The sequence below is a fragment of the Haplochromis burtoni genome, unplaced genomic scaffold (genome assembly GCF_018398535.1).
Source record: "Haplochromis burtoni strain Fernald_Lab_line unplaced genomic scaffold, NCSU_Asbu1 Contig_264, whole genome shotgun sequence".
NCBI classification, from domain to species: Eukaryota; Metazoa; Chordata; class Actinopteri; order Cichliformes; family Cichlidae; genus Haplochromis; species Haplochromis burtoni.
The window spans coordinates 616753-644544 of NW_024582625.1; the positions used below are offsets into that span (position 1 = coordinate 616753).

The window sequence follows — 27792 nt, forward strand, 5'->3', positions numbered from 1 at the left end:
CTGTGAAGGAAAATTTATCCCTAAGTTTTACTGGTAAATGTATGACTAAAACCTTGATGCAACCATGAGTGAATTTTGCATACAAAGTCCAAAATAAAGTGTTTGGCCATTAATAAAGGAGCAACATTTGATCACTGACAGTCTTGTGTGAACTCCTTTCCAGGCTAAAATAAAAATGTAAGCAAGACAATTAAAGCCACTAAACATAAAAGAGAAAATATTCCACGGAACAGTAGGCATAACATTATGCCTGAGGTTGCTATTTGTGTTGATTAAGTGATGGGTTATGCAGGGAGAGGAATAAGCGCTGGAATATTTTTGAGTGCACTTCAGAACAAAGATCTGTTATGTTTCTGATATATTCTCTTCAGGTTCAGTTGCTTTCATATGAAGAGACAGATATTTTTATTCTCCTTTTAAGTTTCTTGCCAGAATGACACAGCGCTGAACCCACCGTCCCACTTGTGGATAATGTTTTGCAGGCGTTTGAGCTAAAGCTAGCTTATGCACACTTCAATCAGTTACAGATTAGAAGTGTGCAAGGGAGCAGCCAGGCAACAGTCAAACACATAGCAGGGTACCTATACATTTTTCTCTGGATAAATTAACCTCTTGCTCCTTGGCGCACCCTCAAACCATCTCAGGGTCAGCTAAGGTCAAGCTATGGGCCTCATTCCCCCACTGTCTAATCCTATCTCATCTTCAGCTTTCATGCTTTTATTTTCATTAACTTTTTTCAGTTTCTAGTGTTTCTTAACAGCATTTCCTTTCAAGCCTCTGCAGATTTTTCTTCTTCTTTTTCTTACCCCTTTTTTGTTGTTGTTAAAAATACACCACATTTTTACACTGGCAACAGTACAAACTCTATAATACCCACAAACATTTTTGCCAGTAATGCCATTTCAAAACAATAAAAGCACTGTCTCGAACTACATTACACAGAATTACACAGAGTACAGATACACTGATTTGCTGGAGTTTGTATGTCATGCAACGTGCTTACAAACAGGCTCAGTATAATGTACCGTCCCTAGTGATAGTTATTCTTGTGTGATTGCAGGTTTAGATGATTACTTTATGAGTCAAGTGTGGATGCTAAAGGAAGAAAAAGACATTACTCTCCTTTTATTTACTTTATTTGTAAGCCGTTGTCTGATTTGAGTTTTATGCTTTTGAGCCGTCCAAATCATGAAGGTAATCCACTGCTTACAATGTCATTCAAATTTACTAAAACAATAAAACATCTCAAAATATCTGTTTTATGTCATGGCAGCTTAGCTAGCATAGATTGTTGTGTTTGTACACCCGCATGATGCGTGCTTCTTTTATTTATAGATGAATATAAATGAATTAAAATATATTTTGCTTTGAGGTTATATCTGTATATGAACCTAAACACTTATTATGTATAAATAGTATCTTGGTATGTATGTGCTAAAATAAACAGTATATAAACACCATGATATAAGGTCAATATATGGGAAGATCATGATGCCTGTTTCTCAAGAGTTCCATAGATGTAAGCAGACTCCAAAATGAGCATCCTGTGCAATAACCATAATTACAACATTAGAGCAGGTCTTTTCCACATAGGAAATGAGCTAAAGGTCTTGTCATATCTCCAGTTTAATTTTTTTGTGCCAAGCTGTCACTCACGGCAGAAAGCCCCCCAAGATTCCTGCCAACTTTATAATTTGTACTACCAGGCACCACTGTTGCTAAGCTGCCACAGCTGTCACAGCTAGAAACTATGTCCTCTATTTTACCCCAGGCAACGGATATGTCCCTACATGCTTACAAAATCTAACACCCTCCCATATCCTCATCGAGAGAAGCAGACTCTATATGGTGACAGAAAAACCCGATCGTGTTACAGAGCACTATCCATCGATGATCTAGTAACTTCCCACCCTCAACCCAACCTGCAAACGGAAGATTTATGGAAAATACCATCCCACTCACATTTTCACTTCCAAGTGTGCTATTCCCAGCAGTAGGGTTACAAAGTCTTTGACTCCACAAATAAGTAACAGAGGGAAAGCAATAGATTATCACCTCACTCAGAGAGCACCTTGTACTGAAGTGACAAAACTGAGGTATGTCAAACTGATGCAGCCTGTCTAATAGGCAGGATACTGTCAGGGGCCATCATTTGGTTGAGTAAATGTGAGACATGCTGTGGTTGAGTGGTTTTGGCTGCACTGATGCTTTGGTAATGCGGCTCTCTCCACAGATTCCAACTATGCAGAATATCTTTGCCTTATATTCAGTTCGGTTTTTGAAAATAAATTGCAAGGAGCCTCTGTGTGGTTAGGCTTATGATTTGCAAATACTGACAAGCATGCATTTATGCTTAAGTTAACTGAATCTTCTGCTTTTGGAAATGTTAATTTTCCAGATAGACCAAGGTGTTGTATTTTGAAGTGATCCAGAACAGACCAGCTGGAAAGCACCTGTGATCCATACAAGTTTTTACATGTCTCCAGCTGCTGGGTGTAGTGAAGCATCAGTCTAGCAGATTGTAATAAGTGCAAAATAAGCGCTCTCTGGTGCATTTTAGTTTTCCCACGAGTCCAGATAGAAGAGAATACAGTCTGTCTTTTCTGATGTCTGTCTTACAAAGAGTATAATGTTTTCTGCAACATGTGCTCTTACCTGTGCATTCAGCTGTATGCCAGGTGACTGCTAATCTGTTTTTTATGGGAAAAATCCGTTTCAGATGATTATAGCTATTATACATGATTATAGCTAGCTTGCTATCTCATTTCTATAATACATATGCATTTCTTCTCTGGAATATTCTTTTGAAGTTCAAAAGCATCGACAGTGCAGTAAAAATAGCAGCAAGAAAGTTTTTAACTTCTCTGTTTTCTTTATTCTTGCTCTCTGACTTTGTCACTTCTATGTCAGTTTTTCCACTGAGTTTAGTGGTCCTTTGTGTGAGTGTCAGGGGTGTTTTCACTCAACCATGGCCTTGGCTGCGAGTCAGAGGGAGTTTCTGTTTTCCACTGGACTGGAATGGTGGAAAGATGTCCCTCATCAGCCACTGGAGGGCAGTCACGTGCTGTATAACTACAATAGCAGAAGCAATTATATCAAGGCTCTTTGGCCTTTTTTGAAAGCGCTTCTTGATCCCTTTGCTGAATCTGTGATAACATGACCAAATGGAACAATACAAGTTCAAATGTGATTGAAATACTGAAAGAGAATGTAAGAGCATTTATAGCACACACACACACACACACACACACACACAGACACGCACTAATATTCTTTCCACAGTCCAAAAGCATATATATACATATGCTGTATTTATTTTCCAGATGAAATACAGCAGACAGGCCATAGTAATACTCCCTTTGAAGTGTCTGCTTGAAACTTCCGTGGCCTCAGCTGAATTGACTGCAGAGGTCAAGGTCATAACCCAGGTGGGACATACACCAACCGACCTTTGACCTCAGGCCAAAGGTGTCACCAGATGCTCAAAAGTGATAAAACAAGTCTGCTGTGTTTCCAAACGCAGCTTCAGGACCAAAAATGTATAAGAAACACCTTTATGACTACAGTAAATGCTTTACAATCATATAGAAGAGAATGTTTTTCCATTTATAAAACAATATGTGCTGTGATAAAATAACCACCAGAGGGCGGTAGTACAACACACTTAATATTTTGTGGCAGGCTACGCTGTCCCACCCTCCATGGGTGAGTTTTGGCAACTTGTTTTTTCTCCTCCTCATTTTTTTCTTTTTATAATTTTTGTCTGAATTGCATATGTCGAAAGTCCAAGTTGAAATGTTTGCAGCTCATGTCGGCATGCAAATACAACAGCTAGGCTTCAGTTAGAGACTGTAGGGGTCTAATGTTTTATTCACAGCACATCACCCATCAAGGTTTTAATATCAACTTACAGTAACTCTACTGCCTGAGGCACACAAGAGTACACAGCTTCACTTTTTTAATACACACCATAAGAGGCACTTGGGCTGTCTTTTTAAGCAACATTGATTTTTAATATCTCTTATGTTAATTGCTTCAGCTATAAATCATTAATTAGTCAGTTTTGTATGTACCATACAGCAGTTCTTGTCTGCACAGAGAAAAGACAAGCACACCATTAAATGAATCCCAATATTAAGGATGCGTTACATCAGGGAATAAAAGTTTTCCTCATTACTATGCAGATGTACCAAAAAGGTATTTCAAGATCTAATCTGATCATCTACACTACACGAGCTCGCTATACCATGCAAGCAGCAGGGCATAGTATATTAAAACAGATTTAATGAAGCTAGCATTTTATGAAAAGACATTTATTAGATCAGTAGAATACATCACCATCACCATCATCATGCCAAAAAGCAGCAAGAGCAGCACTTCATTTCCTCAGAGCCACTCCATGTGCACTACAGGTCCCCCACATTTTCTCTTTATAATCATGATCTTATCATATATGCACATTCACAACTGGTGTTTAACTTGATTTGTGAGCCTCACATTTCTTGAGGCTGGCCCCAGCTGTTTCTCATCTTCCTCTGTCTTGGCTTCCAAAAGCTGATGAAGCTCACAAACACACAATGTTATCTGGCATACTAATGTGCTGCAGAGTTGAACTGGTTACTGTTGTTCACTGGTCTGTGGCCATTTCAATCCATAGAGATTATGTTTAGTTCTTGTTTTATATCAAGTATACAATTTAGAGTCCTAACAGAAATAGTATGTACAGCTTTCAAATAATAACTACCATCCACTAGATAAGCAAACAATTGAACTCTACAACATCAGACTGGTTATCAATGCCATAGTAAAACAGCAACACTACAATAGCACTGACATGCACTAGCACATACTGTCATATTTCTCAAACATATACCATAGTATTTATATTTACATGGTGTTCACAGCTACATTCCAGGTTTGTGTTTGCATGGATATCGTTTAACATCATATTCAGAAAAAAGACTGTCACTGCTCTGTGAAGAATATGGATATGAGTCAATAAAAGGGAAAAATAAAAGTATAGATACTGGCTTATTGCTCAGTACATTTGATATGTAATGCATTTGACACTGAACAAAACTTGTGATACTGTACTTCCAGTCCTACTGCAGACAATACAGTTATTTGATTAGATTGGTCCTGCAAATCAACTTAATCAAACCAAATATTAACCTCCAAGAAGCCTCCTGCACATGAAAAAAAGGAAACACACAATGTACAGAACCGTTTATCAATAAATACACAAGTAAAGGAGACAAAGTGTACACAAGGTATAATTAAATAAATATGGAAGAATTCAGAATGAGATTTGGCATACTGAAACGATAGAGTTGGCAGCCATCCATATACTGTGAACTGACACTTAACTTTAAATGTTGAGGCTAGAAGGAATCTGATAACTACAAAAAAAAACAACAACAGAACAAGTCTTTGTTTTGGAAGCTTATCTAGGGGTAGGACACAGACATGTACAAAACCTCCGTGTTTACAACAGCTTTTGACAGATATTTTTTAAAAATAAATTTCTACACGGGAAAGCAACATGAAGCAACTTGATAACTACAAGCATTCCCTTTCAGATGAGCAGATGTTACAGAATACAGTATTTACACATTTTTGTTACTTAATTAGTTTTTGTTTTTTTTTAATGAATGATAAATGCTCCTCTGGATTTCTTGCAGTGATCGGGCATCGTGTCCTTTTGATGAACTTCATGTTGTTGTTGTTGTTGATGATGAGTCTTTTAATTTTCAAGACTTTATTCATATAATCTCAGCTACTTTTGTTTCGTATTTCTGCAGCAGAAATTATCGGGTGTTTATCTGCACTGACAGTTAAAAACATACCATGTAACTGCCACTGTCAGATCCACCTCCACAAGAGTCTTTAGGGTGGATATGTCACTCTGCAGTATTCAGACCGCATGAGCCAACTACGATAACATGCTCCAATGGTCTTGCGTGATACAACATCCTGATTCCTGCAGTCCTCCATACTGGTGAACTGTAAACATGGCTTCCCACGCACAGAACACTCCAGCTGACACTTCAGGGTAGTATCTACTTTTTGAGGTTTAACTTTTCTAGTTCCATTCTTTGTGGAAGAAATCTGTGTCTCAGAACAGAGGATAAAAACAGGATGAGTTTACTGAATGAGAACTGAGTGTGGTTAAAAGTCTGTGCTAACAGTCAAGGTTTGTAAGTCACACACTGCGGGGAGCCCTCTCCAGTTCATGGGTCCTGCGGTTGCGACCCTTTTGCCTCTCTTGCAGGTGTTTCCACTTGGCTGCCAGCCCTTGAGCATGCATGTGGTTGCGAGGACTCGTCGCAGTCTTCTGCTGCTGTTGTTGATGTAGTTGCACTTTCTGTACCAAGTGAGATTTTTGCCTCTTGTGCTTCCTCTCTCGTTTCCAAACTTGCTCGCAGAACTCGTCCACACTATTTAGAGTTGGGTGATTGACCAAAGAGAGGAAGTCCCTGTACCACAGCCTTTGATTGGGAGTTTCTCTAGAAGAGGAAAATTCATGGGCAGGGGCACTAGCTGCTTCTTCATCACGATGCAGAAGATCTTCCAGACGCTCCGTGTCAATGACCTCTAAGTTAACTTTTAGAACTGTCTGCATGAAGCCGTGTTCCACTGCCTGGCACAGATAAATGCCTGAATCCTTCTTGTTAAGTGCGCGAATCAGGAGGCCCTGCTCGGTGTGGATAAAGCGCTCCTCTGATTTAATCTAAAGAGTGAAAGAATCAGTGATGAGAGAGGCAGAGTGAAGGACAAAGAGAAAAAAGACAGAAAAAATGCATTCAGAATCTGAAATCTATTATCATATTATACTGTCCGAAAAATCAACTATAGTATTTGATAAAAAAAAAAAAAAAAAAGGTAGGCGACAGGTATGTGATTCAAGGACAACCTGAGATAATAAGAAATATAACAGATACAGGTACCTCTACACCGGTGCACTGCATGATTGCAATTATGCAATTAACATTCAACAATGGTCTAGTTTGGCAGTATGTATTAAAATGCTGAGCAGGCCCAGTTGATTCTGAATTTGTATCAAGATATCAAATAGATGTAGATACAATGTAAGTGATTTTGGAAAATAATTAGTTACTACGACATGGAGGGCTGGAGCCTCAGTCAGAAATTGCAGTAGATTTTTTGATAACCATAAAGCATTTCTGTAGGTGCAAAGTATTTGCAAAACGGTCAATACCTGCATCAGTTTTTGGGGTTTTTTTGGTTTGTTTTTTACAGTATAATAGGTTTTGGGGAAAATGCACATGGAGTATAGATTTGAGAAATCATCTGTGATGAAAAGGAATGAGTCCTTTACTATACAGTGACTATATGGTAAGTAGAGTTAACATCAAAACACCAAATACATTTTAAGAGAAGGATGTTCCATCCCTTTAACGTTCCAGTAGCCAAGGAATACCAGCACTGATTTGACAGCATATGGTAGTTCAGTACTTTACTGAGTACTTAGATACTTAGTCTGGTTGTTTTATTGGGGGTTTTTTTGTCACCTGTATTATGTGTTACCTAACGCAGTGTCTCTTTCTTTTCTTTATTTACTTTCTATCAAGACAGACTGTATCCGAGTCAAACTGATCCAGATGCAGTCTGAATCTATTTTTCTGAAATGAAACACATTATGTGTGCTGTGATGAAGCCCACCTCTTGTTTGTGGTCATCCGTTGTGGATTGATACTGCCAGTATGTCGTAGCTCTCTGGGACTTTGGACTACACTCCAGGAAAGTGCTGCTGTTCTCCACACCGTACACAGTTTTATCCTGGAGGGTTGACTGCCCACTTAACTCATCTGGGAAAGAAATGAATTTTGTTTAGGTATTGCAGGTTTTGGCTATGTGATTTATTTACAGACAATAAGTTAGAAATATTAACTGAAGGTTATTCAGTTACTGACATTCACAAAATGTTCTCCTTTCTCATCATGCTCAGTCACAAACAGCATATAAAGAGGCAGCAACAACAGCAATGACATTTACTAGTCAATATCTGGGTTGTACATACAATTAAATATATACGCCACAATTTTTATTAAGGTTTTTTTTGTAGTGTCTGGTTAAACCTTGTCAACTTGGAAGCTTTTGCTAACATTTTCTTCTTTTGTCTATTTCAATTAAAGAAAGAGATGTATAATTAAGATAGTGAGTAAGTATAGTAGACCAGTCCTGCTTTTGGACTAAGTACAATTACAGTGCATTAGACTGAAGGGTTTGGCAACAGAAAGCAGACTTGGAGGATTCTTTAATGTGTTAATTACAAGCTTCACGTCAACTGACCTTAATCTTTAAACCACCAGAAAACACATAAAAGACGTAGATACGACACCACACACATTCTACTCTACTATCTTCTCCACCCTTTTTGAGCAGGTCAGGAAAGGCCAGTGTCATTTAAATCTGAAATACTTTGATCATAATTTGTTTTAGCACATTCTTTTGGATATTGAAATGTCATTGTCTACATTACAACATAAAATCTTAATTGAATGATATAAAACATATACATATATCGGAAAAAATACCATGGTGTTGCAGATCTGAGCACTGTGTGAGTGGGTCTCCATTCCTGATATCTTGCCTCCTTGTTCTCCTGCAAAAACACACAGACAAAATTTTTTTTATACACACACACACACACATATATATATATAAACATTTTCCCAGGTCAAAAGAAGCAATGATTGCATGGGTGTGCTAAAGAAAATAGGTGTTCAGTCACTTTGTATGTGTGTGTGTGTGCATCTGAATGAGATTTGCAGAGATTTGCAGCTGTACTGGTGGCCAACACAAACAAATAAGCATCATTCAGCTTAAAGCTTAGCAGGAAAGCTTTAATTATAGGGTGTGTGACACAGGAATTCAAATTAATAAATCTTTCTAGCCTGTCATCTCTGTCGGTTTCACATGGAAAAGAGATAGAGTTTCATGTTTACTGTCAAGCATTACCATGAGAATATTTCAACCAACAACAATTTAAGCAACTATGGAGACACCAAAGCAAACGGAAAAATAATTCACCTTTGTTTCCTCATGTTCCAACTCAAAGTTTTTATATTGGTGCTTAAAAAATATTAGAGTTGAATATAACACAGGATGGAGCTAGCATTTAAATCAATAAGCCCCATGAAGCTATGAGTGGGCGGCTGCACAAAAAGCACAACCACACAAGCGCACATCAATCAGTCCACGTCTACTACAGCATAACCAAACCACCACCGAACCTACCTCACCCCTGGTTCACCCAGGCAGCCTCCAGACATCACTGACACTGGCTCTCATTTGCAGTCAACACATGAGGCAGTTTATATTTCTAGTTTTCTGCTAGAAACAGGATCCTGTACCTTCAGGGGATTTTGGCAAATACGCAAAGCCTGCGCTAAAAGTGCACCCTAGCTCTAGTGCTGAATTGCGGCTACGTCCTCAGTCTATTCACATAATCAAGTTTTACCTCAAAGAAGTATAGACCATAGATTTAACCAACACAATTTATTAAACAATCATGATTAAAACCCTAACAGGACAACACTTGTGTTTTAAAAAAGCAAGTTGCTCTAATAAAATATGCTGTATTTATGTACATGCATGACAATATATAAAATGTTGTATGTGAATTGTGCTGTTGGAGTATCATTTCCATTGGGGTGAAAGTCAAGCAGGCCATTTACCAATCGGAAGGTCGTGAATGGATTCCTTGGCCACTCCAGTCTGCCTATTGAAGCATCCTTGGACCAGATACTGAACCCCGAGTGCCCCTGATGCCTACATGTGACTGTGTATGTAAATGTTAAACAAAGCTCTTAAGTATGGAAAAAAGTGTGTGTGATTGGGTGGATGAGGCTAGTAAAAAGCACTTTGAGTTCCCAGTTAGAGTACAAAAGTGCTATATAAGTACCAGTCCAGGCCATTGTAGGCAAACCTAAACTTGCTCTGTGTCTTACAGATCTGATTAGCTGCAACGTAAAAGATCTCAAGCAGCTTCAACACACTGGCAACATGTTAAGTATGACTGTGAAATTCACTACCTCTTAGCCATGGGAAAGTATCTGGAGCATTCTGTGCCATCCCATGCACAATAAGGGTCTCTTGCCAAGCAGCATTCAGCACAAGCCTTCCCATAAACCTCACAACGATGCAGAGGCATCTGCGAGACCCCGATGTCTGAACCCAGGTAGAGTTGTTGCTGTAAACAGAAAAATATCAAATATTTGTTATTTTATGTCTTAGGAGCTTTAGTTTAGCTACTAAGTCTGGGTGGGCAGTGTGGTTTCATTAACTACTTTTGGCTCAGATGTTGTTTCTCAATAAAGCAAGAAAAGAAAGATAGATACATTTTACTACAATTATCAATTATCCTGCTCATTTTGTCTCATCCTGCAATTTCAGTTGACAACCCAACTGTTGCGACAACCCCAACAATCAAGATTTTTCTGTGGCAACATGCTGTTGTTTAAATTGCGCAGACAAGCATGTCTTTGTTCTGTCTTTTTACCCTGAAGCAAGATGTGTCACCAATAAGAGAACGCTTTCTCAGAACGGTTTTTCAGACACACTTATATAAACAAGAGTCACTTGTTTGTCATGAATGTCTACAATATGACAGCTGTGTAAAGTTTAATCATAAGCAGTACTTTAGTCTCTACCTGTTTTGTAGATAGTTCCATAGCTGTAATGGCTGCAGGCTCCTGTAAAATATAATAAAACAAAAATAATTAAAAACAAACAACAGATCTTTCTGATTTGATATTCTCCAAAACGAAATAATATGGGTGATGGGAAAATAGCCTACTCTGAAAACGGTCATTTCTTCTAATAGGACTTCCTCTAAGTCATGCCAGGAGCCTCTGGGGATGGACACCACTTTCAGAATTGTTCCCGCATCTAGGATATAATGAAAGTACACATTTTAGGTTAATACTGCTTTGTAGTTCCAAGCGATTCCTTACTACAGTATGATAATGTTTAGTTATAAATTACATAAACTTTATACTTTTTATTTGTTTTACCTGTGCCTATGAACATAACATCGTAAAGGCCATCTTCTGCCTCGACTTTGTCCACCACTATCTGGGTGAACTGGTAGTCCACATCTGTTTTGACTATGATTGGTCGATTATTAATGGGGTAGACAGGGTTGAACATGGCTGGATGGCTTCTGGCAAACTGCACAACTTCATCGGGGAGGTCCTTTGTTGTGTCAAATCCACCAAATGTCTTGCTCGGGCACTGTGGGGGCAAATAAAGGTAACAGTGTCTGTTACATTGTTGGTTGTAAAGAAGCAAGAACTCACAAGCTTCAGTACATCCTCTTGTAAAGAGGATATTGTACTCACTGTGCCAGGTCGTGGATAGGGAACACGTCCCTGGAAGGGCACCCACTGATAGCTGGGCCCATCTCTGTGGGCGTACGGACCCAGGAACACTCTTCTGATGTCTGTCATGCTGTACATACACACAGCTGAACCTTTGAAGATGTTGCTAATAGAAGAAAGAATGAGACAGAAAAACACATGTAATTTTGAAGTTACAAATCATGTATTAAATGGACATGAACTACTAAAAACCATTTAACTACTTCAAATGAGCCACAGTACCTGGAAGTAGTGAATACTGCATATACAACTGGGCTCTTGGGATCTTTTGTGCTCATGAGAAAAACATCCTCTGAAAGCCAAAAGAAAAGGCAAGACGTAAAAAGACATTGTGCGAATATTTCCAATTAAGGAAATAATATGTGGAAGTTTGGGAGCGATCACTTACGTAATTCATCAAAGTGTGTGTCTATTCCATTATTCCCGGGCACAGAGCAAATAAGTCGAGCTTTCAAGAAGGTTGTCCATTTATTTACCAGACTCCTGTGACCTCCCAGGTCATTCTGTTGGACATGGCAACATTTTTTTATTGTCTATGCTTAGTGATACTGTCATTTTCACTTTTTTAACACTGTTTAAAGCATACTAAAGACACAATACTAGCATTCATGTTATTATTATTATTATCATATTTAGTCTCTCTATTTCCTATTTTTTATTCAGTGAATGCACAGTAAACTCTCTGTACAAAATAAACTACCAAAAAAATTCTATAACATATTAAACAAGTCTAATAAGCATCCATGTTTGGGTTTTTAAAATGTATTTCTATATTTATATGTATATTTTTATATATATTTTTGTGAATAATGCAATTCTAGAGACTGTACAAAAAGAGGACAGCACATATTGAACTGTTTGTTCCAGTGCACTTCTTAATAATATGCATCTCTGTGCCTTACAGGGTAGTGTTTGTCTTCATGAACATAGCACAAAAACACAGACGCACAAAGCTCTGGCTCATAAAAATGGATTTCACTTTGTGTTGATTTATGACAGTAAATTATAGTGTATCCAAGACATGCATATGCTGGAGTTAATACCCCATTTTACATAATGGATGGCTTGTCTTGTGTTGAAGATAGCAGATTCTTGACATTCTAGATAATCAGGCAGTCATGAAGGAGGCATGATGTGCAGCTAAACAGGGGTTTGAGGCTGACATCGCTCACTGATCTGCAGTAAGCTTACTGAATTCCTGCTAAATGAATAAGAAATGGATTTAGGCTGTGAAATTTGATACGAGGCCAGTTCTTTAACATAACCATCCCCTGGAGCTAAAGGCCCAATAAGTGCCAAAGCTTGGCATTAGGATAACAGTGCTGCCATTGATGGCGTGTTTGCCTCTCAGGTTCTGGCGACATTTGACATTTCTCTCAGGTTTCTGTCTTCCGGGGCAGTTGTACCACGCAAAACAAAGCCCACTCTTCTCCAGGCTAAAAATAATCACAGATAACAGCTCCTGAAAGCTACCATTATGAAAGCCACTCAGACACCCGTCAAGTGTTTTTTCCAGATACAGGAGCTATTTCACATAATGCTGGTGTGAACGTGTGTGTGCCTTTGTCTCTCTGCTATTGTGTATATTGGGATTTTCCTTTGTAAAGGCCATCCTGCATGTCCTCTGTGTGCGTGCGTACTTTGCAGAGCTGTCCGACGCGAGCATGTGTGGCCTTTCCAGTATGCTCTCCGTCTATAGCATTTTCTCTGAAGAACAGGTAGATTTTGTCATCTTCTGGGTTGTCACTCTCTGAAATAAGATGAATGCCTAAAAACCTAGGATCTGCAAGCGACAAAGACACACACAAAGTCAATGTTAGTTTTTGTGTTTCTTAATCTGGAAAAAACTGCTCTGTATCTAGTTTTAAACCAAGTGCTAGATACTGTGTGAGAGTTTAAAGATGCTGTGAAATAGCAGACATGTACTCAGGGACTTCCCTCTATAGAGCCTGAAAGGCAATAACAACACTTAATATTAAATTTCACAACTCCACTGGAGACAGGCCAGCTAAATGAATTATGTGCTTCTCGTTCTTTGTCTGGACTGCAATATTTTGAGCCATGAGCAGACAAGCTGCAGCACCTTAGCTGAAGGAGAATATGATGAATTGGAATAATATCAACTGGTGAAAAACAGTAAGTAAAACCTACATTTGAAAACTTGAGGTATGCCATTCCATCAACAGAGATGCTATAGTTCCAGTTATTATAGGTATTTCTTGTATATTTTTCTATATTTTTCTTATATATTAGCACTCAGGGTAGTTTAATTTAAAGTTGTTTTAAGGTCAAACCCCTTTTTTTGTAGTACCAAACTGTGATAAATGTAAATCAGGTGATGATACATTGAGATCCATGTCCATGAGGAGATCAGTGACGAACTCTGATCATATCTATTGGAAGCTGAGCTCAAACAAAAACACAACTGGGATCAAAGAGTCGGCTTGCAAAATTAAAAACAAGAAAAGTACTGTATAATCAGAAGGGATTTTCCTCATCTCTCTCACCATTTAACCATCGGGAGTCATGCTGCTCTGTTCTGATTGGGTGATGCTTTCCAAGAGTGCGAAAGATGGCAAAGTCCCGCCCCATGAAATCAGCTGATGTTCCTGCATACAGTTCTCCATCTGAGATTAAGAGGAATAAACTGAGTTAGCTTAGTAATGTCAGATGAGAAAACAATCTTTAGGGATTTTTCCCCAATGATGAAGGCATAAAAGTCTGAGGGATTGTACAGGGGCTTAGCAGTATAGATAAACTTGGAGTCCTGAGAGAAAACAGACAGTGACAGATGTGATGAACATCAGGAGTGTGAAATTGACATTAACACCGTAGGCAGGGCTAAGAAGGGAGAAGAGAGAAGGATGAATGAATAGGTCAGAGGAAGAGGGACAGGACAGAGGTGTGAGATAGGAGGAGTACATAATAAAGCTGGTGAGAAAGGAAAGAGAAAAGGGAGCAGGGATTAGGGGTGATGGGCTGGAAAATGGCCATCTGCTAGGTTAAACACTCAGATGTAACGCAATGTGACTGGCAATGATTGGAGTTAGAGAGAAAAGGCATGCTCACATAGTTCACTTGCCAAAAAAATGAGATTCTATGCAAAGAAAAAACTCAAGAAAGTGTCACTGACCCCACACCCACCACTTAAATGATGTATAGTCACGGTGAAAAGAAGTTTACAATCGTGCCAATGAGGGGTTCCCAGTGCTTAAATACAAAGCTGGTCCACTTATAATGAATGAGAAGAATGCCTGTGTTCTGTTATTTGCTTTTACTTTGCACCCTATATATCTGCTGCAATGACAGAGCAAACCAGTGGGTGTATCTTAACTTACATGTTTTTATATGACCTCACTCTAACACACACAGACAGACAGCGCAGGGTATCCGCTCTTAAACTCACCAATTAGCATGGATGCAGTGAGCAGCTTGGGATCATAGGGACTCTTCCCACGGCCATTTTCCACGTGGGGCTCAAGTCTGAAAACACTGTCCTGTACATAGTTGAACAGACAAGCACAGAACCTTCAGTATATCATCAAGTATCAGCTTTTGGAAAAAGTAGTTTCCGTTTAAGTGAAAGTTTTCTGGGAAAGTCATTTTGCTGTCAGCATTTCACAACTTCCAGAACAGCAAAGCTAGAGAGACCACAGGATAGTATTTATGTTTTGTTTTGTTTTTTTGTTTTTTAGTCCAAACTATTTTGGAAATATTGCGACATGATGCAAAAGTTGTTTTTGACAAATACTTGTGTGATAATGTTAGAGACTGTAGATATAATATATAATATCAATGTTAGTCATTATGTAAAATAGGTTCAGTTTAAAATATTGAAGCATTTTGAAATTTTTACAGAACAAGTATTAAAACAATAAATTTCATTTCTCTCTAACTCTGTGACACCAAAGGACGCCCTACAGAGGAATTTCATATTTTGTTCATGATTTCTACACACGAGATAGATGGATTTCCTGCATCTAATTATCTGTAAATAGCTGTTTAATGAATTGGAAATTCACATCAGTCAGACTCAGTGACATTTGGAGGAGAAAAGAGCGCGCATTAGACTGATGCACTGGAAATTCGTCAGACTATGAAACCCTGCGTTTCCACCTCATTTTGCTGAATGAAAACCACTTTTTATGCACTTATATAATCATCTGTTAGAAAGACAGTTCTCTAACCCTCATGGCCAATGAGAGCTTTAAATACTTATACTTGATATGTCAGGAAACTCAGCTTTTATATTCTAAGGGATTATGTGTTTGATAGAAATTGAAATTGGAAACTTCAATGGAGGTGTAGAGTGTGCCTGTACCTCTGATTTCTTGCCCACGTCCAGGTAGGAGCACACAGGGTGGAAGGCTCCTGTCCCACACACATAGACATGGGTCTGGTTGAATGGCTGCAGCACCTTCACAAAATTTGAGCATTCTCTCTGATGTAGCAAAGACAGAAAACAGTAAAATTATTATTTTTTAAAGTGTCATTCAGAACAGAGTGTCATTCAGAAAAATCCAGTGCCTGCATAAAAAAGACTGGAGACAAAAACAGAGCAAAGCTTAAAGTAATCTGCTGTATTTCCCGAGAGAGTGACCCATAAACCCTGCCAGTGTGCCGAGTAATAAATCTGGAAATAAAATTAAGAGCCCACTAAACACTGTCATCTGATTCTGTTTTTTTTTTTATTACATACTGAACTCAAAAGTCGAAGAAAACAGTGTGTGTGTGTGTTGTTGTGTTGCACAACTGTATATGAAATATTGCATTGCTCTGCAGCCATATGCCACATTTCCTCGTGTTCTTGCAGCACATGCCTGAGCGAGCCTGACCTCAAATAAAGCTGAATGTGTCACCACATTTTCACAACAGAAAATGTAAAAAAAAAAAAAGAATACTGCCACAAATTATGCATGACTAAGTTATCTGGTTATACTAGGTCACGAGCAGGAAGCAGCACAGTTTTTTCCTATGACCCTGACTGACCTGACATTTGCTGTGATAAACTCGTAACACTTGTGCTTTGTAACTTGTACTTGTCTGTCACACATATCAGACCTTCCTGCTTCTCATTGACTCTCCGTTTCATCTTGTTTGTTTTGATTGCATTAAATAAGATTAGTGAACAGACTCTTCATCTCCCATTAATTCTTACTCTCCTCCAACTATATAACACAGAGACCACCCCTCAGGATACCCTATATATCCATGACATAATGTTTATAGAATAAAATAACACAAAAGACTTTAGTACACTTCAAATCAGCCACACAGAAGGGCTGATGATCACTGGTACAGCTGATACACATCCAGCATTTCCATGATTTTACATTCCAGCCTTTTGCTTCAGGGCCCATTTAGAGATAAAATTCATAACATAGCTTACAGAGAGCAGGGGCACAAAGTTTCACCACATCACAAAAGCTATTCTAAAACTGCACTTGGCCAGACATAGAGAAATGTGATTTTTGACTTGCCAAAGCTCTGAAAGATGTACAGAGTTAAAAAAAAAAAAAAAAAAAAAAAAAAAAGGCCCTGAATGTAAATGCCAGAACAACTTGGATTTGTTTAAGACCAGCTTTAGTTGGGAGCAAAATTTTAGAAAGTATTTTCATCCAGAGAACTCTATAATCTAAAATTATGAAATGTTGTGTTTTATCCACAACTATGCTACTGTAGGTTTCAATATATGAATAATGTGATTTAATGTATTGTTTCTGTGGTTTTATATGTGCTAGTTTAAAAAAAAACAGTCCCACAGAAATTATATTAGTAATGTAATTGGATTGGGTGACACTAGTTTGTCTTATTTAAATTTGGCAAATTAGTAGTCTTTCAGCTTCAAAGGCCTCCCTTGAGGTTAGTCTGTCAAATATTAAAGCAGAAACAGAGGAAAAACAAAGCCCAATAACACTGGAACACTACTGTCTGTGATCCCTGAATATATGGAAGTACCGGTAGTTATTAATAACAAAGAAATGTTATACCTAAAAGTACATTTTTATAGGCTAAAACAGATCTTTTAAGGAGGAGAGAAATTATTATGGTCTCAAATATGGCTCTGAGATTATTATCAGATCTATAGCGAGTCTTTGAGTTGTCCATATAACATATTGTCAACAAACTGCTATAAACAAACTGAAAAAAAGAAAAAAATCTCATATAATCTATGATTAAAATGCCATATAAAAAAGCTCATATAACCCCAGTGTAACGCCAAGGGTGATTTGCTTTGAGACCTGCAGAACTGCACATTTTTCATCGTATGAGAGAACAAAGACATTTGAAAAAATTAGTGGGAGTAGAGGGGCAAACCGCTGACACCCACTTAAAAGGTGGATGGTTTTAGCTCTTACCGAGAGATCTTTTCCTGCCCACTTGCATTCATCTCTTCTGGTGGAAGAAGCTGGCCAAGGGATCTGCAACATAAACACAGTTCCTGCACATGTTAGAAAAGAATTACCCCCACACAAAATCAATTTTACAGAGTCAGTCGAAAGAGGAACAGCTTGTGTGCATGGATGTGTATATATGAGAGTTGAAGGGGTCACATTGCGATTTGTTATCCACTTTGTTTCGGTTTATTCTATTATTCATCCAGGTGTGCAGAGAGCAGCTTACATGCCTGGCACAGTGTGTGATCGTGTGCAACAGCCCTGCTCTGAAATATTCATGAGGCACTTTTCGGTAGAAACAGAAAAGAGATTCCCAAGACACCTGCGCCCCTGCCTGGCACTCTGGATGGAGATGCACGGATACGAGCGAGGTAATAAGTCGGTCAGAAACAGCAAACACACATGGAGTCTGTCGCAGAATGCATGAAACCAGTCATGCAGTCTATAAATTATAGGCTTCAGCTACCTGTGCAAACTCTTTGCTGATATTGAGAAGATTAAAAGAGAAGATGTGGTCCTTGGCTCCAACTACTAGTCTTCCTTTCTCCTCATCCAACAGGAAGGTGTGGTAAGCCGAGCTGTTGGGTAGGCCTTCAAATGTCACAAGGTTGTTAGACTCCAACATGTCTGCAAAGAAAAAATGGAAAGAAAAGCAGGAATCAGCATAAAATATTCATCAAAATAAAGGGTTTGTGGATTTGTGTTGCATGAAAGTGAAATCTAATTCTCCAGATCAGTATATTTTTCTGAAATTCTATTACATTTTCAGTATCTTTTTGCTTGACCACTTGCCTGTCTTTCCATATCTTAAAATCTTGCTGCTATACCTCTATTCCCCACAGCTACACTGAGCCAATTTAATCAAATGATATTGAGTTGTTTGTGCTTGTATCACCTAAGAATGCTGTTTCCATTTTTATCAACCCCTTTTTTTCACTTCTTTATATGTTTTGATTTTTTACATAAATGTTATTGCTTCCCCTTTTCCTTCACAAATTGCTCTCATAACTAGAGACTATACAGCTTGGCCTAGCTGACAGATAGTTTAGAGCCTTTGCCAAGCCAAATTGAACTCGGCAGGTAAAGCCAAATCTGGGAGCCAATAATCAGACAGTCTGCGCTGAGAAGTGACCTTCACCAAAGCAGCCAAACAGAACTTTGTACACTCAGAGTGGAAAACTGTGGAGCATTTATAATGTCATATTACTCTGCTAATATTTCATAAACCAAACTGCAAGACTACTCTAAACCACATAAACTATTAGCAGACTTTATTACAGGCTACAGCTCACGTTTTGGACCTTAACGCAATGGTCTGCCAAGTCTAGCAGCGACATTTGGTTTCCCAGCAGAAAGCCAGACTTGACACAAACACTGAGGATCTAATTACTGTAACGACCTCTAAAGGTGGCACTATGACTGTAGTATTGTAACACCTTTTGTGTAATCTGTGTAGATACACACACAAACACATGCACATATTAATTCTTTCTCCTTCTCACATTTTGTTCTCACCAACAAAGTCCAACCACACCATGGCCCCCCTCCCATTGACCACCTACACAAAAGGACAGAGAGTTATGGGAGCAGAGGAGAAATGGTGCCTTCCTCTCTCACTCTCTCTTGCTTTCTCATCCTCGGTGAGGCAAACAACAAAAAACTCTCATGAATGCTTTAGCAGGGAGAATGCCCCTTCTCTTAAGTGTGTCAGAACCCAAGAGAGTGAGAAGACACAAGCTAGAGGGAAACTGGTACGAGAAGAAAAACATCAAAGAATAGAGGGCATTACACTAAATGCTTTTAGGGTGTTTTTCTCAATCATAAATTCTAATTTTATTAAGATTTTTTAGGTTAAAACCTACATGGTCATGAATATTGTGCTATGGAATCTATACATCATTTACCATTCACCAAGTCCAAGGCTGCATGGGTTCGTACAGTATGAAGTGTAAATTTAATGGAAACATTACCATATGTGTATATGTCTGAGATATTTGCCTAAATGCAAATTCAATCAAGATTTTGTATCACAGAAGAAGCCAGATGGCTGACATTAAGGGGGTTTGGAGGGGTGGATTTATGGGTATACTCTTGATAGGGGGGCAACAATATCTACATCACAGGAAAAATAGATTGGTTTGACAAACTGACCGACAAACCTGTCCAGGCCGTACCCCAGTTGGGATAGGCTATCCACCAACACGTGCTGGATAAGTAGAAGAAAATGAATGGACGAATGGTTTGAAGAATTTAAAATAGTATTAAAAGGTGCTGAAAGACACCTGTGAAAAAGAAATGCTACAAACAGACAATCCAGTTGCCTGTTACATGAAGACTTACTTGTCCTTATGTGATTTTGGTTTATGTATCATGGCATTTTTATAAACATGTGCCTAATTCACACACACACACATGGACGCGCACATGCACACACATGCAAATAACAGTACTCATTGGATGGTAATACAAATAGACTGACACCCTGTCATTATCGCTGTCTCTGTAATTTCGTTTGTTTCCTGTTCCTTAATGCAAACTGTGAGAAATTTGGAAAAATCATAAATAATAATAAACTAATCTTTCACTCCACTCCCCACTCCACAGTCTTATTAAAAAAAATCTAACCTTGATCTAACAGTCCCATGAGTTTCCATTAAATTATAGAGAACAGATATTTTCTGGTGCATAACCAACTGAATCTAAACCCAAATGACACAAAGCTTTAATACAAACCACTGTGTTCAACTTACAGTCATAATTATTTGTTAAATAAATGCTTTTTGTTGCAGTTTGTGAAACATATCTTTGTAAATCATTTGTTTTCTGTTGCAAGATTGATCTAGTTGAATTTTATTGAACATATTATTTTGAAATATTAGACATTTATTTCATAAACACAGTTGGAAAGAAGATTAAAGTCATAAAAAAGTACAGTCGAGCCCGCTCTGTAACCATGGTGAGCAACCATTAGCTGATCAACTGTAAACTCTGCACTGCACAATAACATCTGCCTGCTACCTCTGACCCTTTTTTACCTGTACCGTAGACACATTCGTGTGGGGGATGACAAAGACAAAGTCAAACCAGAAGATGAAGACTTATTCTAGTTCTCAATGTAAAAAAGCACAAAAGGATGTCTGTGTTATTTGTCATTAATAATTAGCAGTAGCAGTAGGAAAACTACTCTTCACTTTTCCCTAAACCACATCACTGTTTGACAGCAAGGGGAATGGCATCACAATATCCACCCACCAGATACATACAGACACCCACACGCACACATCTTTGGTTTGTGGAAATTGTCTATGGGAGTCGTGTCCATGGCAACAGACCATTCAACAGAGACTACAGCTAAGTTATTAAAAGCTAATCATCCAGAGACAGATACTCTGTGGGTATTGTGTGTGGATCTGTGTGTGTATGTATGTTTATAGAGCATACTGTGCTGTGTGTTATTGGAAAGAAAAATGTGTTTACGAGCCACACCGGAGGTAGTAGCCTATACATGTCTGAACTGGTGTCCCCTCAGGTCAAATTTATGTATACATTAAACGGCACTTGTTTTTGGGGGGTTTTTTTTGGTTTATTTTTGTTTTTTAATTCTTTCCTGTTTAGAGTTTGATACTGTGCTATACAAAAACATGTTTGGATGCAGAACAATAGAACAGCAGAGAGAAAGAGACAGACATGCAAAAAGGAGAATCAGAATCAGAATACTTTATTGATCCCTGGGGGAAATTATTTAGAATGTGTGGCCTATTAGAGATTTTATGTTACAACTGACAGATAGATTAGTTAAAAAAAAAAACAAATTTCTTGTTTCTCCAGCAGTTTTCTACTTCCTCCTGCTCTCTCTTTTTCTTCCTTAACATTGCTTGGTAAAAGACAAATGTACTAACTATTCTCTTCTGGGTCAGGGACGGGGAGTGCAAAAGAATGAGTTAGGGAACTGGAAAGCAAGCAAGTAACAGACACAAAGAGAGAGCGAGAGATGGAATAGATGCGAAAAATCAACAGTCCCATGTGAGACTGATAAAAATAAACTCTTTTACCCTACATTCTGTCCATCTTTCTCAACTGGAGGGCACGTAGAGTGTTATCTAAGTGCTTCCTAAGAAAAATACACTTCTTAATAATAACCCACACATGGCAGCATAACGCACTGATGTTTGGCCCCGGTTCAGTAGCTTCACTGATGTTCCTTACTCGCACGACTTGTTGTATTGTTGTACACTGTCAAATCCCAACATATCATATACACTCTCCAGGTGTATACAGTTACTGATTCACCTATGCCCAAGGGTAAAAAAAACACAGCTTCAGTCAAGAAATTTGCTCAGTGTCAAGCAGAAATGAAGGCAGACACTTAGTCTTGCTTTATTGTTGTTGGCTGAAAGAAAAATGGTTTTGAATTTTTTCTTTTTTGCCAATGAAGTTATTTATCAAACTTGACAAGACTGATTTCTTCAGAGCTGAACAAAATCAAATGTAGTAATATGTTGTTTTTGTAGTTAGAACTTGCAAAATTAAATTTAAACATTCAAGTAAACATGAAAACAAATGCAATTCTGTAGAATGTAGCATATTGTAGAAAAAAAGAACATAATTGTAGTTTAATCCGATATTTTCAAATCCGATCTGGGTCACTTTCGTATGTGGTATTGAATCCGATACATATCTGATGTTTTAGAAAGCGACTGCTGTGTGAATGGTCAGGTCGCATTAAATCTATCTTTTACGTCACTGTCACAACACAGACGCCAATTATCAGCGCCGGAGAAGACATCGTGAACGCTTCCTGGCCATCCAGTGAAACTGTTGGGAAGACAACGTTGGAGAAACGTAAACATTTTATTTGTACTGTATAATCTGAAGATTCTGACAGAAATCTGCAACTATCCTTTGAAGCACCGCTCCTCTCTAAAACAGCAATAATGATAATTATTAGGCCATGTAAATAACAAAATAACTTTATAACTTAAAGCAAAATTGGGAAACGTAAAGTCCGAAACAAGTCTTTATATTAAGGGCCATCAGTCAAACAATATTGTTTGCTCTGGGTCTAAACAGAGTGCGTTGTGTGTGACGTCTTCTTTTGCGCATGCGGGCCGCTTTGAGGGTTCACACTAGAGCGTGTTTGCTGTCACATTTTATTTGTAGTGTGAACAAGCAGACAAAAAAAATCAGATTTGATCAAAAAATCGGAATTGAGCATTAAGACCTGCAGTGTGAACGTAGCCTAAATTACCTGCCCAACATGTCTTGAAGTTCTCCAGAGGCCTGGGAATGAACTAATTATTTGATTCAGGTGTGTTGACACAGGGTGAAATCTAAAACCTGCAGGACACCGGCACTCGAGGCCTGGAGTTGCTTACCCCTGGTCTAGCTGATAAATGATTTAGTTTTGGAACTGCATCCAGAAATATTGATTAAACAGAATTAGCAGCCACTAAACTGATTCTGTGACTCCCTTCATATCACTGGAATACTAAAACCCAAGCTCTTCCTCTTTCTCTTAGTCCATTTTGGTTTCTGAGACTTTCAACACATGCCCAGTAAACTGAACGAATGGCTTGTCTTGGTCACCCAATTTGAGTTTTCTGCATGTTTTCTGTATATACAATTTAGAAATAAAAGGACCCCAAATTAGTAAAACATCAGCAACTTCAGACCCTCCATGTCCATACTGATAATTCCACACCCTTTTAAGATGGTAGTTACTTTGTAGCTCTATATCTCACTACAGACACAAGTAAGTCAGTAGATACAGGAAATTTTGCAAGCAGACATCTTCCAAGTGAATCTTTCAGATATAGATTAAGTTAACTGAAACAACTATTGTTTTGAAAGGACTTGGAGAAACGAATTAAAAAAATTTTTTTAATGAACACTGCAGAATAAATCATCCAAATCCAGTTAGAACAGAATACTGAGAACATTCAACTGAATGTATGGGATACCTTCCATGGCCATTCAAGGCCAGTCAGAGTTTATATTGTACACACCCCAAGAAACCCAACTCCACTCCGAAGATTCTTAACATGCTTATGGATTAAAGGCCTTTAGGAGAACTTCTCCATTCTCCAACTCTGATTAAAAGTCACACCACAGTGAAAACAAGAAAAACACCATTTGAAAAAAAAACAGATGAAGTATGAATGCTGAAGAGATATTTTGTGGTTAGTGAAACTAAATGGTTTCTAGTGTAGCATCATTTTTCAGTTCTTTGCTCCTTTTCTTTCTTGCTATCCAAAGCAGGACTTTGTTGTGCTCCTCTGAATGCATTTGCCTGTACGTGTGGCTGCAGATATGTGTATGTGCTTTTGTTCAAGCCGTTGGCTCAGCTAAAGAAAGGGGTGGACAGGTCGGGGGAAAAAAGAGTACTTTTGGCAAAACACCCACATTCTATAAAACTCAAGTACCTTCTTTTTTTCTTTCCCTGGACAGTAAACAACATGTGCTCTGCTGCTTGTGACCCATAAACTTGAGAGCCATATGTTTAATCCCTAAAGGGCCCATTTACCCAGAGGGTGTGAATCGATCTTACATCAATTCATGCCAAAGTATAACATATGTAAAACATTCATGGTGCTTTATGGTGTTGCCGGCACTGTAGGTCCATGGCCTTCTACTCCTACTTCTTCATCATCAACTAGTCACTTAGTTGTTGATACAGTTGGACCTCAGCTCATGTTTAGGTAGCCATGGGGTACCACTGTTATCTTTCCCCTGCTCCATTGCCCTTGTGCCCCTGAACCCTTGCTTTTAAAGATCTGTTGGAAGTTTCAGCAATGTGTATGTGTGTGTGTCTGTGTGTGTGTGTCTTGGGGTGGGGGTGGGTGGTAGGAATTGGTAGGTGTGTCTCAGAGTAATTAACTTTGTCCACTGGGGGGTTCATACTGTGGTGGGCCAAGCTGCTGTATAGCTACACCATTCCAAGATAAAACTTTCATTCTACATTCAAATGAATGAAGTCTGCAAGAAATCCCTAAACAAGTGCCAATGTGAGACCTGCATAATCAGATGCATCTAATTTGACCATAAACAGATTCACCCCTTGTTCCCGGAGACCTGTAGGGGTCAGGTTTTCTTCACCTCACAGAGCAGTATCTCACTGATCTGACACTGCTTCCTCAGGACTGGACAACTTCTCAGACTGTTTAGGCAGGTACTGCTCTTTAATCACCACAGTGAACAATCTGATTTCCTCCACGAGTAAATGTACTTCACCTACACAGGGGTAATACATAATTTATATTATGGCATACATTATTCATAATTCAATAATCCCATGTCACTTGCCTAATGGGACCTACAGTGGATAATGTTTAAATTTTTTCTGCAGTATTACAGGAGCAATGTTTCAACCACAGTGCAAGCATGAAAATGATACCTGCTCACTCTCCTATTATTAAGCGCATGCTAAGCACTAAATACAAAAAATAAAGCACTGACTCCTCATATGGGAGAGGTGCAAAATCCAAATTAGTACTAATAGAAATAATAATTATAGAGATGACTGCAAAAAACAAGCTTGCCAGACTGCTACCTGAGGATCTAACTTGAAATAGAGATATCACCACATGGGCGTGTTACACCAGTCTGACAGCATGCAGTTTTAAATGACTGATACCCTCACAGGTATCATTTGCTATCTACAGATGGTCATGCATTTATGTGCGCAAGTGAGCGAGCATCGTTGCATGTGTGTGCATGTGTGTGTTTATGTATGTGCATACTTGTGTGTATAATTATGGATCCCCCAGTGCTGAGCGAGAAACATTTCTCTTTGGGAGAGCCATCTGCTGAAACAGACCTGCACCATTCATCCTTAGTATAATTGCCATGCAGGAGAGAATTGAGTGGAAAAATGACATTTAGGAAAAAAGGAAGCAAGAGAAGGATAGATGAAGCTCAGTTGCAGGGGAGCCCATATCTGGCACTACTTTTATTTCAAAACTGACAACAGCAGTTGATCAAAACAAGGACAGAGAGGCAGAAAGAGAGAATGCATTCTCTAATAACCAGTTCATTTATGCATGTGCATTAGACTTGAGGACTTTTACTAACAAGCTGGCAAAGTTACCTTACCTAATTTTATTAAACTGTTTTCTTCGCTGGATTTATATCATATAATATGTTTTATACTCATTCCTATTTGTTAGTCTCAGCTGATTACTGAGTCAAGACAGAAATATTTTTAATGGTGCAAAAGCTTTCCATGACAACACCAGAGTTTCCTGGCTACAGGTAAATTAAACATAATTGGATATAAAAAAAAACTCCAAATAGTATGAATGCAGGTCTGTAAAAAGACTGAAACCATATAAAACAAATATGCACAACCCTCTTAAAAGCCAGAGCCTAAACCTGATAAGTCATAAAGTTTACAACCTTGTAAAGAATTTATGTACTTGTTTAATTTATATATATATAGCATTTTCAGAAGTAATCATAACTAAAGCCTCATACAGACATCTAGGGACTCACAGTTACTGAAACTTTCTATAGACACTGCCTTTTTTCAGTCACTTGACCAGCACACTATACGTGCTGAAAGGATTTGAACCTGCATAAGAAGGAGGTAAGAGTCTAAGACATAAGATCTACCTCAGACAAAATATTTAAGGGCAAATCACTTAAAATAATAACATTTGAAGACAATAAAAACTCACAAACGCACCTTTATAGGAGAGTTTTAGCCGGGGGACGTTGTTCTTGGTCTGCTGGGCTCCGCTGCCCCCCGTATTGAGCAAAGCCACCCCACACAGCAGCATAATGCTGCCCCAGAAAAAGCCCATGATCCTGGGGCTATAGGGGCCAGAGAGTCCTTTAAATACCAAACTCCAGTGCCAAAAGTCTCAGATCTGCTTTAAGTTCTGGTAAGAAGAAGAAAAAAATTGTTTTCCAATAATTGTGAAAAAATGCTGACGGGTCAGTCCAGGCTGGTTCCCGGCAGGTCTCGTTCACTGCCAGATCCAAAACCCTTTCCTATTCCAGGGGTCAAAAGACAAAATTAGAGTCCAGCTCAGACCTGCAAAGCAGAGTTGGGGGTTATGGGTCAGTGTTACTGCAAGTGAGCTTCCCACACCAATAAGTCAATGCTAAAGTTAACCAAAGTAGGCACACACTAAATGCTAGGAAGAGCAAGCAGGTATGACTGCCATACTTTTCTGCCCTGGTACCTGACCAGTATGTAACCCAGTGAAAACAGCCATCTGCATTATCTAGCTCTACAGCTACCTTTAGCTAAAAAAAAGAAAAACAGTTCCACTTTGTTTCAACTGTTAAGCCTGTCTGCCGGATAATCATAATCTTTAGTGGCTTTCTCTTTTCCTGTCCACTGTGATCCTGTCTGCCACTCTACCTAAGACTCCTCTAAACTAGTTCAGCCCCACTCAGCGCAGCTCTGCCCTGTCCCCACAGCACAAGGCACACAGTGCAACTGAGAACAGCTGAGGCAGACAGCGCAGAGTGAGCGAGAGACAGCGAGAGAGGGAGTGAGAGAGAGAGAGGAGAGAGATTGAGAAATAAGGGGAGTGTGGTGTAGGCGGGAGAAAGTGAAGAAAGCATGAGAGAAATGAAAACTGTGAGTTGGATAGTAGAGAAAAGGTTAGGGCAAGCCAAGAGGTTATGAAGAGTGAGAAAATAGCAAAACACAGCTGATTATTACAGTGCAGTGTTTTGAGCAAACTGCTTTGTGAGAATTTTTTTAAATGATTTTTTATGCTTTGTTCATTTTTAACTGCTGTATTTTTATACAGATAAGACTTTTAGATTAGAATAATATGGCATCTTCAACACCTTATAAAAATAAGCCCTGGTTCAATACAAGGGAGCGCAAAACTGTTTGTAGATCTATTACCCTTTTGGTCAAACATGGCATTATTTATGCCCAAACTTACATTTCAGGTAATCCCTACCTCTTTTTATTTTACTTATATTGTCTTTTGCGAAAGGTCTGTACTTATATTTTTACAGTTATCACT

The 27792-nt window shown here is 38.6% G+C and overlaps 1 protein-coding gene across 1 annotated transcript; it reads right to left on the reverse strand.

The window, feature by feature from the left end:
• Nucleotides 1–4297: 4297 nt before the first annotated feature.
• On the reverse strand, nucleotides 4298–27292 carry sema3ab (sema domain, immunoglobulin domain (Ig), short basic domain, secreted, (semaphorin) 3Ab). The gene is made up of 17 exons (XM_005939280.2): nucleotides 26487–27292; nucleotides 18270–18430; nucleotides 17765–17827; nucleotides 15727–15846; nucleotides 14812–14902; nucleotides 13913–14032; nucleotides 13046–13188; nucleotides 11794–11908; nucleotides 11628–11697; nucleotides 11367–11511; nucleotides 11040–11259; nucleotides 10823–10914; nucleotides 10677–10718; nucleotides 10059–10216; nucleotides 8559–8626; nucleotides 7684–7829; nucleotides 4298–6730 (listed from the first exon to the last, which is right to left on the reverse strand). The coding sequence occupies exons 1-17, from the start codon at nucleotides 26602–26604 to the stop codon at nucleotides 6203–6205; spliced, it is 2400 nt and encodes a 799-aa protein (XP_005939342.1). The 5' UTR covers nucleotides 26605–27292; the 3' UTR covers nucleotides 4298–6202.
• Between the last annotated feature and the right edge of the window lie 500 nt (nucleotides 27293–27792).

Coding starts and splice junctions, on each gene's coding strand:
- sema3ab (XM_005939280.2), bottom strand. CDS start 26,604: ATGGGCTTTTTCTGGGGCAGCATTATGCTGCTGTGTGGGGTGGCTTTG. Junction 18,431..26,486: donor GCTAAAACTCTCCTATAAAG/GTGCGTTTGTGA, acceptor TTTTCTTTGCAG/ACATGTTGGAGTCTAACAAC. Junction 14,903..15,726: donor ACGTGGGCAAGAAATCAGAG/GTACAGGCACAC, acceptor AACTATGTACAG/GACAGTGTTTTCAGACTTGA.